At 37.3% G+C, this 13,544-nt stretch overlaps 1 protein-coding gene across 1 annotated transcript in view; it reads right to left on the bottom strand.

Annotated features, from left to right (window-relative positions):
• The window catches only part of LOC107592651 (neuronal PAS domain-containing protein 1-like), a 52,710-nt gene extending 39,729 nt beyond the window's left edge, over positions 1-12,981 (bottom strand). The window contains exons 1-2 of the mRNA XM_016282189.1: positions 12,510-12,981; positions 1,218-1,393 (exon numbers count right to left, since the gene is read on the bottom strand). Of these exons, the coding sequence (XP_016137675.1) occupies positions 1,218-1,315 (98 nt within the window). The 5' untranslated portion in view covers positions 1,316-1,393; positions 12,510-12,981. The remainder of the gene's footprint in view (positions 1-1,217; positions 1,394-12,509) is intronic.
• Positions 12,982-13,544: the final 563 nt, after the last annotated feature.

The raw sequence follows: 13,544 nt of genomic DNA, 5'->3' as shown, positions 1-13,544 counted from the left end.
GGAACCCCTGGTATATATCACTGAATTGTATGAGCCATGGTAGATCGGTGTTTCGGCCCTGTGAGATTTCTCGGTGTGTAAACAGCATTGTTCAAGTAAAAAAGTCTCCAAGAACATCTCATCGTTGTACTAAGATGACCCTGGAGGTTTCAATCAATACAGAGCCATTGATTCTGTTGAGTTTTATATCCTCCACAGCTGAGAAGACATTAATAATTCTACTAAAACTTAGTTAATCTCCCGCTAATGGATCCAAACCAAGGGCTTACACTAAGCTTTGGCAGGAGCGAAAGCTATGTGTTTGGGAAGATTGTTCATTTGATGCATCAAGGTGTGTGTGTGTGTGTGTGTGTTGTGTCCATGAAGTGGAAAACACACGTCACAGAATTCGGCAAATTTTGGAAGAAAAATCTGAAGTAGGGCTGTCCACTTCATCAAACTGCGATTTGGACTAGTGTCTGTGAATTTTAAAGTGCAAAAAGACTGCTATTTAAATCTGAAGTCTGCTAGCTATGTGTGTCTCTGTGTGAATGTGTGCCGGGGTTTCGTCTACTACACAGGCATGCGTGATACTAGTGGTGCTTTCAGCGTCTGCCATGTCACTATATGAGAACATGAACACATGAACTTCACCTCCAGAGCTGCTCTAAGAGCCACTTCACCAGCACCTCTCCATTTCATTTGAGAAAACTATCATCATATCATATATGGCTCAACTTGGAAGAAATTGTGACAGAAATATAGTACTATTGTACAGTAGAATGTACTTCTCAAAGTAATAACAACGATAATAAAATGATTAAAACTTGATTTTTTTAAGAAGTTTCACACAATTGTCTTCCGTGTTTTAATTTTAACATTAAACCTTTGTTTTGTAGTTATGAATTCAATTGATTAGATATGTTTTTGAGTATTAAAATGTAACTAAACCATAAAGGACAAATTCTAATTTGGGGAAAATAAAATTTTAGGGGAAAAAGAAAGATTTCACGGGACCCTAAAACATTAATTTTTGTTAAACTTTTTGTTAACAAGTTATTCAATTCTATCATGATTTCAATTAATTAGGCTTTTGGATTACTAAAATCTAATTTAACCATAAAAAGGAATAAAGAAACATTTAAACAAGAAAAGAATCCATAAGGAAAAAAATTTATTTGGGAAAGAAAATGAACAGTATTTGATGTGTATGTTTGTGTGAAGGTGTTTGTCCTCACCAGGGTAAGGTGGGTGGTTTGGCGAGGAGCCCATGTAGGAAGTCCCACTCCATGCTCACACACTTTCCCTCGCTGACGAACGGCATGGCCGCCATCATGCCCCCTATGGGCCGCCACTTCTAACTCAGGCTGTGATTGGCCGAGGCTATGTCAGTCCGAGACCCCCAACAGAAGAGCTGAAAGACAGCAGAACAGGAGGAAGACACAAATGAGTATTGAAATAAACTGCTATGATGTGAACTAGAATTTTACATTTTATGTTCTGAGTGGTTTTTTGTATACTCATATGCAGTCGCTAGGGTAATCTGGGTGGCAGATCAGTTGCGCGAGTCGGCACAGACAACAAAATGTGTCGAGTCAGAGTCAAGACTGAGTCCAAATGCTCAGTATGAAAATATGGTCTTGGTGAACAGTGACTTGCCTTAACAAACATGATAAAAATGATAAATTAATTTAATCCACTGATTTAATTTCCATAACCCTTACAAATTACATTTACCGAGAATCTGTTGAATGATTCAATGATTCATTAATACAGCCAAACTTGTCAGTGTTTTGGAACAAATCGGTTGAATGAATAATTAAATGACTCACTAATTCATTAAGAAATAAAACGTATTTTGTTTCCGGAATCTATCAGTGCTTTGAATGGAAACAGTCAACTTGTTCATTCTTGACATTCGGTGTTTTTGAATGCATTGGTTTAAAGCAGTGGTTTCCAACCCTGGTCCTGGAGGCACCCCAACACTGCACATTTTGCATGTCTCCTTTCTCTGACGCACCGATTTCAGGTCTTGAAGTCTCTAGTAATGAGCTGATGACCTGAATCAGGTGTGTTTGATTAAGGAGACATGGAAAACGTGCAGTGTTGGGGTGCCTCCAGGACCAGTGTTGGGAACCACTGGTTTAAAGAACGATTTAATGACTCACTCATAATAACAGCCAATCAGCCAAATTTCTGTTTCCGACCCCACTTATCATGCAGCATAAAGGAAGTAAAACAGTATTTACATGTTTTCAAAGAGCTGTTTAGATTTTTATATACTGCATCAGTGGATATCAAACTACCAAATACAAGAGTACACAGACAAGAGAGCCGGTTCCGGATTCTTCCTTTGCTATTCATTGTCACTTAACAAAATAGTCTGTTCTAGAGTGTCTTATAACGATTTGCAACAATACATGCAATCAAGCAGTTGAGATATGCTATAGAGAATATGTGATTATACTGTATGTATATGGATAAAGTTAGACATATTTACAGTATATATCCAACTTTACATAAAGAGCTGGGCAATAATATAGTTATATTTTGTGATGAAATTTAAAAATATATAAAAAATCAGGCAGTTAACACTGCTGAACAGTATGTATTACTTTATGTATGTGAGAATATGACATGTATGCAACTATTTTGCAACAATGTAAACAATCAAGCAGTTGAGATTTGTGATAGTACATACCACTTAACGCTGGTGTACTGTATGTACCCATGTAAGTTTGGATATACAGTGTTATTATTATTACAAAATGTATCGCTTTAAATCCAACTGGGCTTGTGGACGTACAGAAAATCCCAAAAAACAAACACACACAAAAACAGACTCCAATTGCATGAGTTTCCAGGGCTTTTTGGCCTCAGAGCTTGTCCTGGCCCTATCTCTATGACATTTAAAGGGCCAGCATGCCCTCCAGCAGCGTGATGACATACCCACAGGCGTGAGATGCCCGCTGGCCAGCTCTGGGTAAATCACAACACAGTCATACTGGCTACATGCCACAGCCCTACACTACCCCTTTGACCTGACCTGGCTCAGTACACAGACACACAACCAGCACAACATCAGCGGATTCATCATATGGGTCGATGCCACCTCTGGTACAACATGAACTTGTATAAAGCCCTGTTAATTTCAGGTGAGCCCAAGACAAGCACTATAACACCATGGCTCACAACAGCTTAGCATAAGCTGCAGAGACTGTGTGAGATGTGCTTTAATGTGCTTGTTAGGTTAAGACAACACTTAGACCCTGTTCTGTTGCCCAGAAAAGAAATGTAATACAATAAAAAAAATCGATTTGAACTCAGAAATTGATAGTAAATTTCACAAATAATTAAAAAGAATTGGCAAATAACACATTCAATTAAATGTGTAATTATGAAGTAGAATGAGTCAAGTAGTATTTTCTTGTAAAATGTACTCCAATAATCTTTGATCAAATCTTTTTTTTTTTTTTTTACAGTGTACGAGATCACTTTATTATCTCAATTGTTTCTCAATAAGGAGAAACAAAGCACGGAGAGCAAATGTGACCCTGGACCACAAAACCAGTCATAAGAGTCAATTTTTCAAAATTGAGATTTTTACATCATCTGTATAAATAAGTTTTCCATTGATGTATGGTTTGTTATGATAGGACAAAATTTCGCCGGGATACAACTATTTGAAAAATGGAATCTGAAGTTGCAAAAAAATCTAAATATTGAGGAAAATCGCCTTTAAAGTTGTCCAAATGAAGTCCTTAGCAATGCATATTACTAATCAAAAATTAAGTTTTGATATATTTACAGTAGGAAATTTACAAAATATCTTCATGGAACATGATCTTTACTTAATATCCTAATGATTTTTGGCATAAAAGAAAAATCGATCATTTTGACCCATACAATGTATTTTTGGCTATTGCTACAAATATACCCCAGCGGCTTAAGACTGGTTTTGTGCTCCAGGGTCACAAATGGAGAAATCTGTCGCTTCTCAGATTTTCTAGAAACAGACCCAATCGAATTTCATCTCTTCTACACGGAAACAATTTGGACCAATTTTTTAAACAATTTTGAAATAATGATTTTGAAAACGAAAACATTTTTACTCAGAAATTGCTAGTAAATTCAAAAACTTACAAAGAAAAACACTGAATTAAACATGACATTTTGAAGTAGAAAGACTAGCATAGTATTTTCTTGTAAAACATACTCCAACAATATTTCATTCGCAAAATATCAAACTGATCTGAGCTATACGTTCCACACTCATTTACAGCTCTTAGCAGAAACATTTGTGACAAAGTTGATGTCATTAGAACTCAAAATTGCTGATAAATTGTATATGGAACAACACTTGCACAAAATTCGCCACATATAAAAGATCAGAAGCACACATGGACAAACAAAACACATCTACATGTGAAGGAGTGCAATTAGCATTAGCAACTGTACCACACACACATTGTGATTCCTGGTCTTTAGCCTATCATGCCTCATCTAATCGCGTGCGGGATCTCGCTCGGCATCCTCACTATCTCTGCAGACATAATGGAGGTCCTGTCCAGCGTAATTGTTCAATTAACTCTGTAACCTTGATGCAAGGTGTGCAAGCATTCATGCCCTTTGCAAACGAACAATGGCACCGAAGAAGGTCATGGTCTGCTGTGAAAGTCAACTATAAAGTTAAAAGCACCACATCTACCGGACTGAGAACAAGAGGCAGTCTCCTCCACTGAAGGACTGGACATTTAAAGGAAATTAATATTTAGCAGTGTTAGAGCTGCTTCATATGTTTGTGAAAGTACTCGGTCAATCAATGCGCTGCATCATATCGAAGTCAATGCAAGTCAATGGAGTCCAATGGTCCAATGCTCTGGACCGCACTGACTTTCATTGTATGAACAAATTTCTTCAAAAGAACTTATTTTGTGTGCTGCAGACGAAAGAAGAGGTTTGGAACAGTTGTTTTAGTACTACTTGCATACACTGTAAAAATGATTTTGCAATTTAGTTATTTCAATGACATTTTGGATAATTGTTTTGGAATCTTCCCGTTTCTGAATTTCTGAAATTCTGATGTTTTCAGTGTCTCGACTAGCTTTTAAATTGACTCGAAAATTTGCCCTCTCAACATAAAAAAAAAAAAATCTATTCAATATTGATGTCACGTTCTCAACAACATTTATTGCGAGATTTTGTGAAGACATTGCAGACAGAAGATGTTTGTTTACTATCTTGGTCTTCGCGAGTTTCTCCGTAAAATTTCTCAGATTTTTCTTCCAGAAACACTACACTGAAAGCAATTTGGCACAATTTTTGAAAAATTTGAAGCAACAATTTTGAAAACAATGATTTTAAAACAAATTTTCACTCAAAAACTGCTAGTAAATTTCATAAATGATTACAAAGAAACACACTGAATTAAAAGTTTAATTTTAAAGTAGAAAGACTGATATAGCATTTTCTTAAAAATCGTATTTCAAATAATAATTTGCAATTTATGAGATCTGAAGATCTCAAGAGACGTTCGTCAATCGTTTTAGTCAGCTTCTCTGCAAAGGTTGAAAATTTGATAAGTTTGTACTTATTGGTTTAAAACTTGTGAAAACAATATCTAAGAAGAGTACAAGTATGGTTTTAAGTGTCATATTTTCTATTCAATTCAATTCAAGTATATTTGTACAGCGCTTTTCACGATACAAATCGTTGCAAAGCAACTTTACAGCAAATTAAGTTTCTACAATATTTAGTGGTAGCTTATCAGTGGTGACTGTCAGTTAATGTACATATGGCAGAAATGTACGGAAAAATCAATTAAAGACGGAATCAAACAGACGATGAACACTATTAACAGCAATTATATGATGCAATCAAACTTATAGCAAAAAAAAATTCAGTGTTATTACCGCAGTATGCTCAAGCCTCAAAACACATTAGTTTCCATAGTATTTTCCAATTAAATATTATATTAAAATATTGTCCCTTACGGTACTGAGCTGAACCCATTTGGGGAGCGATAAAAATCGACATTTATTATTTGAGCCCAGTGCTGCATTAGAGACCGTTCAAACTGTATGGATTTAGAGAGAGCGGGAATTTTCAAAAATGAACTTCTTTAAACTTCAAAACGTCTTATAATCCCAAAGACTTCCGTGAAATAGTGTGTGTGTGTGTGTGTGTGTGTGTGTATACACAGATCAACAAATACAATTTGGAAAAAACATAATAAGTATATTATAGTATTTACTATTTTAATTAGCTTTTATTTTCATATTTGTTCATCTTAATTTCAGTTTGTTTTAGTAATTTTGTTGTGCTTTTGTCTTTTTTACATTTGTTTTAATATTTCTATTTAACTTTATTTTTCCTTCAGTTATAGTTTTAGTAATTGTAGTACTTAAACATTGCTAATTTACAGTAATTTCAAGGTTTTTTAATCTAATATTTATATTTGTATGGCTTGTATGGCTTGTGTTATTTGGCTCAGGCCGGGGTAAGGGAGCAAACCAAGCCTGGGTGTGTGTTTGGACGAGCCTGTGGCTGTTTGTTTTCAGAGGGGATCGTTAATTAGGGCCTCCAGCTGTCAGAGGTTCGTTAGTGCGCTCCGCCCCTCCCTATGGAGCCACAAAATGGGGAAAATTAACACATTTAAGCAAGTCTGCACGGAGACAATACACCACGTCTATTACCAACTCTCTTTAACTCCCTCTCTCTTCTCTCTCACACAACATTTACAACATCCCACATTTCCAGGCCAGATATAACACTGCCATTCCATTTTAAATGTCACATGCAGTGGTATGAGGATGCGTGAAGGACCTCTGGAACAGTCTGGATTATTCATTTTTTGTAATGCAGGGTGACTCTAGTGACTTTGGCCTTTGAATGCCTTTGACAGAAGAAGAAAACAATTCCTGTATGTGGCCATCGCGCACTTTCTCTCTCACTTTCCTGGCACCCACCTCCTTTTCCCTCTTTTTCTTAATAAATCTAAACAGCAAACAGCTGTGGCGGGCCAGTCACATCACACAGCTTTCTAACCATAACTTTCTAGAGGTTAATCTTCACTACTGACGCTGAAATCTCGCCTTCAGCTTTGGACAAAATTTAAGCACCAGCTCACCCAAAAATGACAGTTCAGTCATCCTTTACTCATCATTTACTCATGAAACGCATTTATCAAATGGCTTCGGAAGACTTTTACATCATATTTGAAGATGGAAAGCTAAAGTTCCCATTCAGCGTAAATGCATGGAAAACAATCAAATCTTTGAAATTTCTCCTTTTGTGTTTTGCAGAAGAAAGCAAGAGTGGTTCTCAACTACAATAACAAATTTAGTGTAGAACTAACAATAATTTTAACAATTTCTAGTACATTTTACAAATAATTACAAAGAACCGACAAATAACACATTGAATTAAAAGTGGAATTTTTAGTTAGAAAGACTGAAAAAGTATTTTCTTCCAATTTTCGCCTTTTTCCTCATATGCCATATGCTGTCCTTTGACAATTTATTCATCAAAAGTTATAGTAAAAGGAAAGTCAATCAATACCTTCCATATTCATTTACTGTTAATGTTCATTGCAGCTTGTCATCTGAACAGCAAATATCACTTCTTTAAAGTTCAATGCAATTCTGTAAGTCCAGTTTATTCTCTTGTAAAAAAAAAAATATATATAAATTTTTTATTTTTTTTTTGCGGCAAACTTTGGCTTAATTAGTGTCAGCAAAAAAGAAGTTCATGGATGTTATTTCTGTAAGAGCTGCAAAAGTCGCAAAAAATCATCCGAGAGAACAAAAGTCATCTTTAAAAGATTAACATAAAGTCATGCAGAAAAGAAAATGTCAATAATTGAATGTCTTGGATGCACTTATAAAGAGCATATCAAGGTAATATTTAATATAAATAACTGCTGAAATGATATTATAGCTTGTAACGTTAAATTATATTTGCTTTTGAAATTATTAATCCGATATCTTTGAAGTGCAAATAGTTCAGCCACACACACACGTATATACTGTATATATACTGCATGTCGTTTTCTATCAATATATGGAGCTTTTTCTGCAGAATACTAATTTCTCCTCGCATCTCTCTACATTTGAAGTTCAGCATTAGGAAGTCAGATGTTGTCTCGTTTTCTTCGAACGCTGATAAATCAGCTCTGGTCAACAGCATTTCTCTCTCCCTATCTCGTTTAACTGGAGCTCTCTCGCTCTGTGCTCTTGCTGGACACATCTCTCGTGGTTTGCCGCTGACCTTGGCGGCTTCCCATCACTCCCAGTCCAAGGTTCCTCTCAAATCCTTAGAGCTGGAGGCTGCGTCTTCATCTTCACCTGCAGGCCCATTAATTATCAAATGGAATCAATACCCCATTTGATTAGATCAAACGGACCCTACCCGCCCAGACCTGCAACGGTGAAGCGGAAAGCGGAATGGATGCTCGACTGGCCCCTGAGATCTTCCATACGTTGAAGACAAATTTTGTGTTTCTTTTTCAATAAAATTGTAAATATCAAAACAGTGACTAAGGAATTGAAAGCTTGAGCGAGGAAAATATACCAGTAATTTTCAGATTTTCTCAACCCTTGAAGCTCTAAGTGACAAAATTAGGTGTTCACAAAGAAAGTTAACAGCATCCCTTTCTCTATATATTTTGCACTTTTCCCTATAGAGGAAAAAAATCACAATGAGATCTCTTTAATATCTCTGTTTTGTTTTCAGGGGGATTTCTAGACAGCAGTGAGATTAAATGGAGGGCCCATGGGGATTTTTATCTTCTGTTTTGTTCTTGTCCCTATGGGGGGGGGGGGGATATCACAATGATATCTCTTTAATATCTTAGTTTTTTTTCCTAGACAGCAGTGAGATTAAACGGAGGGTATGAAAAAAACCCAGTAATCTTTAAGATTACTTACAACAGAACAGTAATGCATTTTATGGACGACCGTTTCGTGAACCTAGGAGAGGAGGTAATTCTGACTTTGCTATGACAATCTGGCGCTTCTGAATCAGCTACTGTTTTGTTGTTAGTTTAAGTATCTGCTATTGACTGTTCAAATGCTGAGTTTTGCTCACCGTGTGTGTGTGTGTGTGTGTGTGTGTGTGTGTGTGTGTGTGTGTGTGTGTGTGAGAGAGAGAGAGAGAGACAGGGTCATATCACATTGGAGTCAGCTGTTTTAACCACCTTTTTAAAAAAGGTGACTTGACATGTGTCTCTTCCAGATATTATACAACGGTCTCTAATTCCGATTTGCCAACATAAATCAGAGATTTCAATATAAACATGTCTTGTTCAGTTATTCCAAGACTGAATGATCTTTATTTCATTGACTCAGGTTGGATGTGCACAGTTCTATAACTTTTAAAATGAAAGAACTATAAAGAAAAAATATGCATTTCAAAATATTAAAGAATTGCATTGTGAATACTGATAAATCTGAAACACACACAGTATTCGGCCCCTTAGGAAGGGAACAGGTCCTGAAACACACATAGGGTCAAACAGCTAGAGACCGCTGTGCAGATGATGTCAGAGAAAAGTCTAGTCTGTATCCAGCCATATTAGTGCATTTAAACGTCCCTGTATCAAGCGGAGTACCATTTGCACATCAGTGAGAATACGAGGATTTTGCACTATTATGGATACATTTAATATACTGAGTGCATGTTTGTTGCTTTTTTCCCCACATCAGAATATGTGTGAATCACATAAAACCTTTCATGAACATTTCTTTTTAAAATCAAAAGAAAAAACGAAGAAATTATATTTTGCATTAAGAAAATGAAGCTTATATTGAACTGATACATTATTTTAATGCCAATTAAACAAATTTTCCCAAAAACTTACTATACTTTAATGCAATAAAAGTTTACACCACTGAGATGTTTTGTTTTGTGGGAAAATACGCTTATTTGTAATGCAAAGATGTTTGAAAATATAAATTTTTATTTATTTACATTTAAACAATTTGTATGTTCATATTTTATTATTATTATTATTATTTTGGGGTGAAATGTGACCTAAACATTTTCATGAGATTCACCATTGGTTTCAAAAATATATTGACAATATCTGACTGTCGTAAGGTGCTCTGTCTCACTTGTGTGATGCTTATGTACATGTTATGGATGATGAGCGATCATTTCAAGGCTGCAGTATAGGTCAAAAGCAGTTAGTAAGATCACATCTTCTTGACTGCAGAAGACTGAGGGGTCTGTATATCGACAGGGGCTCTTGTTTGTGTGTGTGTGTGTGTGTGTGTGTGTGTGTGTTTATAAGGGCATATCGATGTGTGTGTGCATGTGTGTATGTTGAGTATATAAATATCCACGCGTGTCCCTGCAGAGCTGGGTGTGAGTGGCAGGAAGTGGTTATGTAAAGAGTCACAACGGGCTGCAGTGGACAGCCTGACCACAGATCAGGTCAACCAAGTGTGACACCAACAGCTTCTCACTGACACCTCGCTGACACTGTCTGTCACCAGGCCTGTCTGTCCCACTCCAAGTGTGTGTGTGATGGCTTTTATGGTCCTATAGCTCCCTCGTACATACCTGCATAACGTCTATCAATTCTCTATTCACGTTCTTTTCCGAGATGCCCCCAAATGCGGATATAGTCTTTGGATGTGTATGCTTTACTAACATGCCGGCTCACTTTCAATAAAATGGCCATTTTTGGATCTGTGATTGATAGAGTTACACTATGTTAAATTATAGTAACCATTAGTCACATGTTTTATTCAGCAAACACTGTCCAGCTGGAATCTAAACAACAACAAAAATATAAGGACAATTTAAAAGCAATAAGCAATAAAAACTGTTACCAAATTTTTTTTATATATGTACTGCAGTAACATCTAAATAAACAGCTTTTATTCAAGTGAAAAAAAGAATTTAATATGACTGAATAACTTTGCATTGCTCTACATAATCACAGTCATTTTAAACTGATATGTTAGGAAGAAAAGCTTTGCTCATTTTCACTTTTTACAGTGTGTTCAGACAATTACATTTTCCCAGAAGCTATTGACCGAAACACTCAACCAAAGCAAAATGATGAAAAGAAAACAGCAAGCAAACTTCCACCCTCCTAAACCTAAAATGACCCAGAGTCCCAAGCAGGTTCACTCACTTTTTGTGTTTTTCCTGGGCAACTGCTCCCATAGTAAGTGTGAAAGTGTCAAAATAATTCCTGCCCTATAATTCCAACTGTCCAGCATAGCTATACAACAAATAAACAGTATGAATGTTCTGTTTATTAAACAATCTAGCTGGAAAATACACATTATAAATGAAAATTGTACTTACACTTTACAATCTAGTTTGTTACATTGTAATAACTTTGTAAGTACATGGCAAGTACAGACTAATACTGACAAACTGATTTAATGTAAAAAATATTTTGTGGAGCTGCTTAAAAATACAGTCATTGTTATTACTGTAATAATTCATTATAGTCCCATGCAATATGTGCTAAATTAATATATAGGAATACAGTGACTTCGCTTAAGGTTGCAACTTAAATGCAATCTAAAGTGCTGCCAGCATCAAAATAATTGCCTAAGATGCATGACAAATAATAACCGTGAGATAATTAATGTAAAAATATTTTGTGGAGCTGCTTAAAAATACAGTCATTGTTATTACTGTAATAATTCATTATAGTCCCATGCAATATGTGCTAAATTAATATATAGGAATACAGTGACTTCGCTTAAGGTTGCAACTTAAATGCAATCTAAAGTGCTGCCAGCATCAAAATAATTGTCTAAGATGCATGACAAATAATAACCGTGAGATAAATTATTATTATTATTATTATTATTATTATTATTATGCAATAATATTAACACTTCTTGTTACAATAATAAATATGCATTTAAAAAGTGTATTTAAACATTTTCTTCTCAAAAAGTTAATTTAAAAAACAAGCAGCACTGAATTCAAACACATCATTACAAACTATTTAGATTCTTTAATAATCCCATGCTAAACCCAAACGGATTGATGAAGGAAAAGGTTAATATTTACCCGTGCTTTTCATCCCTAATATAAATCCAGTCATTTAGAAGAAGCTGTTAATTCCAAAGACATCAGATAACAGAAGACGGCTGTCTCGCCGCTACCATTCACTACCTTCCACAGAACACGGCGTCAATGCAAAGCGCACTAATCTTGTAAAATCCACTAATTAAGTGAGAGATGATGTTTGAGAGTGAGCCGAGGCGGTCCGCACAATTAACCCCAGCGTTCCTCCCCTCCGTTCCCAATACCTCCGTCATTGAGGGAGGAAGACAAGTGCACTTATGAGCAAAGTGTCCTTCCCAAAAACTTTCCCAGGAAGCCTCCAGGCATGCAGCCATCAACGAGTTTAAGAGGAGAAAGGAGAAACCCTTCGATCGGATCTACATCAGAGTGAGACTTAAAACTGTCAGATATGCATGTGACAGTCTGGCATGTGGACGTCAACATGGACTAGAACAAGGGGAAGTTGTGTTACCCACTACAAGGAGACTCACCTGATGTGCATGTCCACCCAGCTGTTTTGGGGGCAGATGTTTCCCTCCTCCTCTTCCTCAGATGCCTCGGACCCGTTCGGATACCCGAACCGGTGACCCTCCCCTCCGTTCAGTCCACGTTTCAGGACCCCTCGCGCTCCCACACACACATACAAACGTACACACACACTCACACGGGGTGTGACAAGGGGGTCAGACGGGGCCACGAACAATCCCAGCTGCCGGCACAAAAGAGCAGGCGAATACACAGCGGTCTGCTGCCGCAAGAGCGTGTGTGTGCGTGTGTTTGTAGTGACCGCGCTCTCACTCTCTCTCCTCCCTCACTTTCCAAGCGGGATCGCCTCAGATATGACTGGAGTTAGAGGATGCGAGTCTGTTTCCTTCTCTGGCGTGCTCCCCGCTTTGGCTCTCTCTCTTTCCTCGTTGAGCTTCTTTTCTTTTCATTTCCTCTTGGGAAAGCTGCACGCACCAGTCGTCTCTTCACCCGCTCACTCTCTCTCCCCTCAATCGCTAGTAAATATAAAAGAAATGCTTGTACGGCCCCTAACTCTCTCTCTCTCTCTCTCTCTCTCTCTCTCTCTCTCTCGTTTACACTCCCTCCTCCCCGCTGCCCTCACTTTTCTTTCTCACTGTCAAAGCTGCCTTTCAAATGCTGATTAGCACACAGAGTAAAAGAGAGTAAGGGAGAGTGGAGTTATGGCTAGCGTTCGGCTAAGATTCCGTCACATTCGACTTGAACAACACTTCTCTCAGACAAACACATACTTTAGTCTCCGTCCTCAGCGTAACTGCTCTATTGATATCATCTCGCCCAAGGGGCTCATGCTAACAAACACTGAGCGAATAAACCCGCTCGGACTGTTTCGCGCACCCGCACCCCTCTCCCACCCCTCCCCGGTTCGTTCTTCTTGCCCTCAAACACTACTCAGAATATTGATACATCACCCCCTCCTCCTTTCTTTCCTCCGTTTCTCTCTCTCTCCATCACTCACTTTCTCCACTGAATACTGATAGGTTGTCTAGTCCGTGGTCTGG

Source organism: Sinocyclocheilus grahami, unplaced genomic scaffold, assembly GCF_001515645.1.
Source record: "Sinocyclocheilus grahami isolate Dianchi unplaced genomic scaffold, SAMN03320097.WGS_v1.1 scaffold156.1, whole genome shotgun sequence".
Lineage (NCBI taxonomy): Eukaryota > Metazoa > Chordata > Actinopteri > Cypriniformes > Cyprinidae > Sinocyclocheilus > Sinocyclocheilus grahami.
The sequence above is the reverse complement of the archived record's forward strand: the minus strand, read 5'-3'. Positions and strand labels throughout refer to the sequence as shown.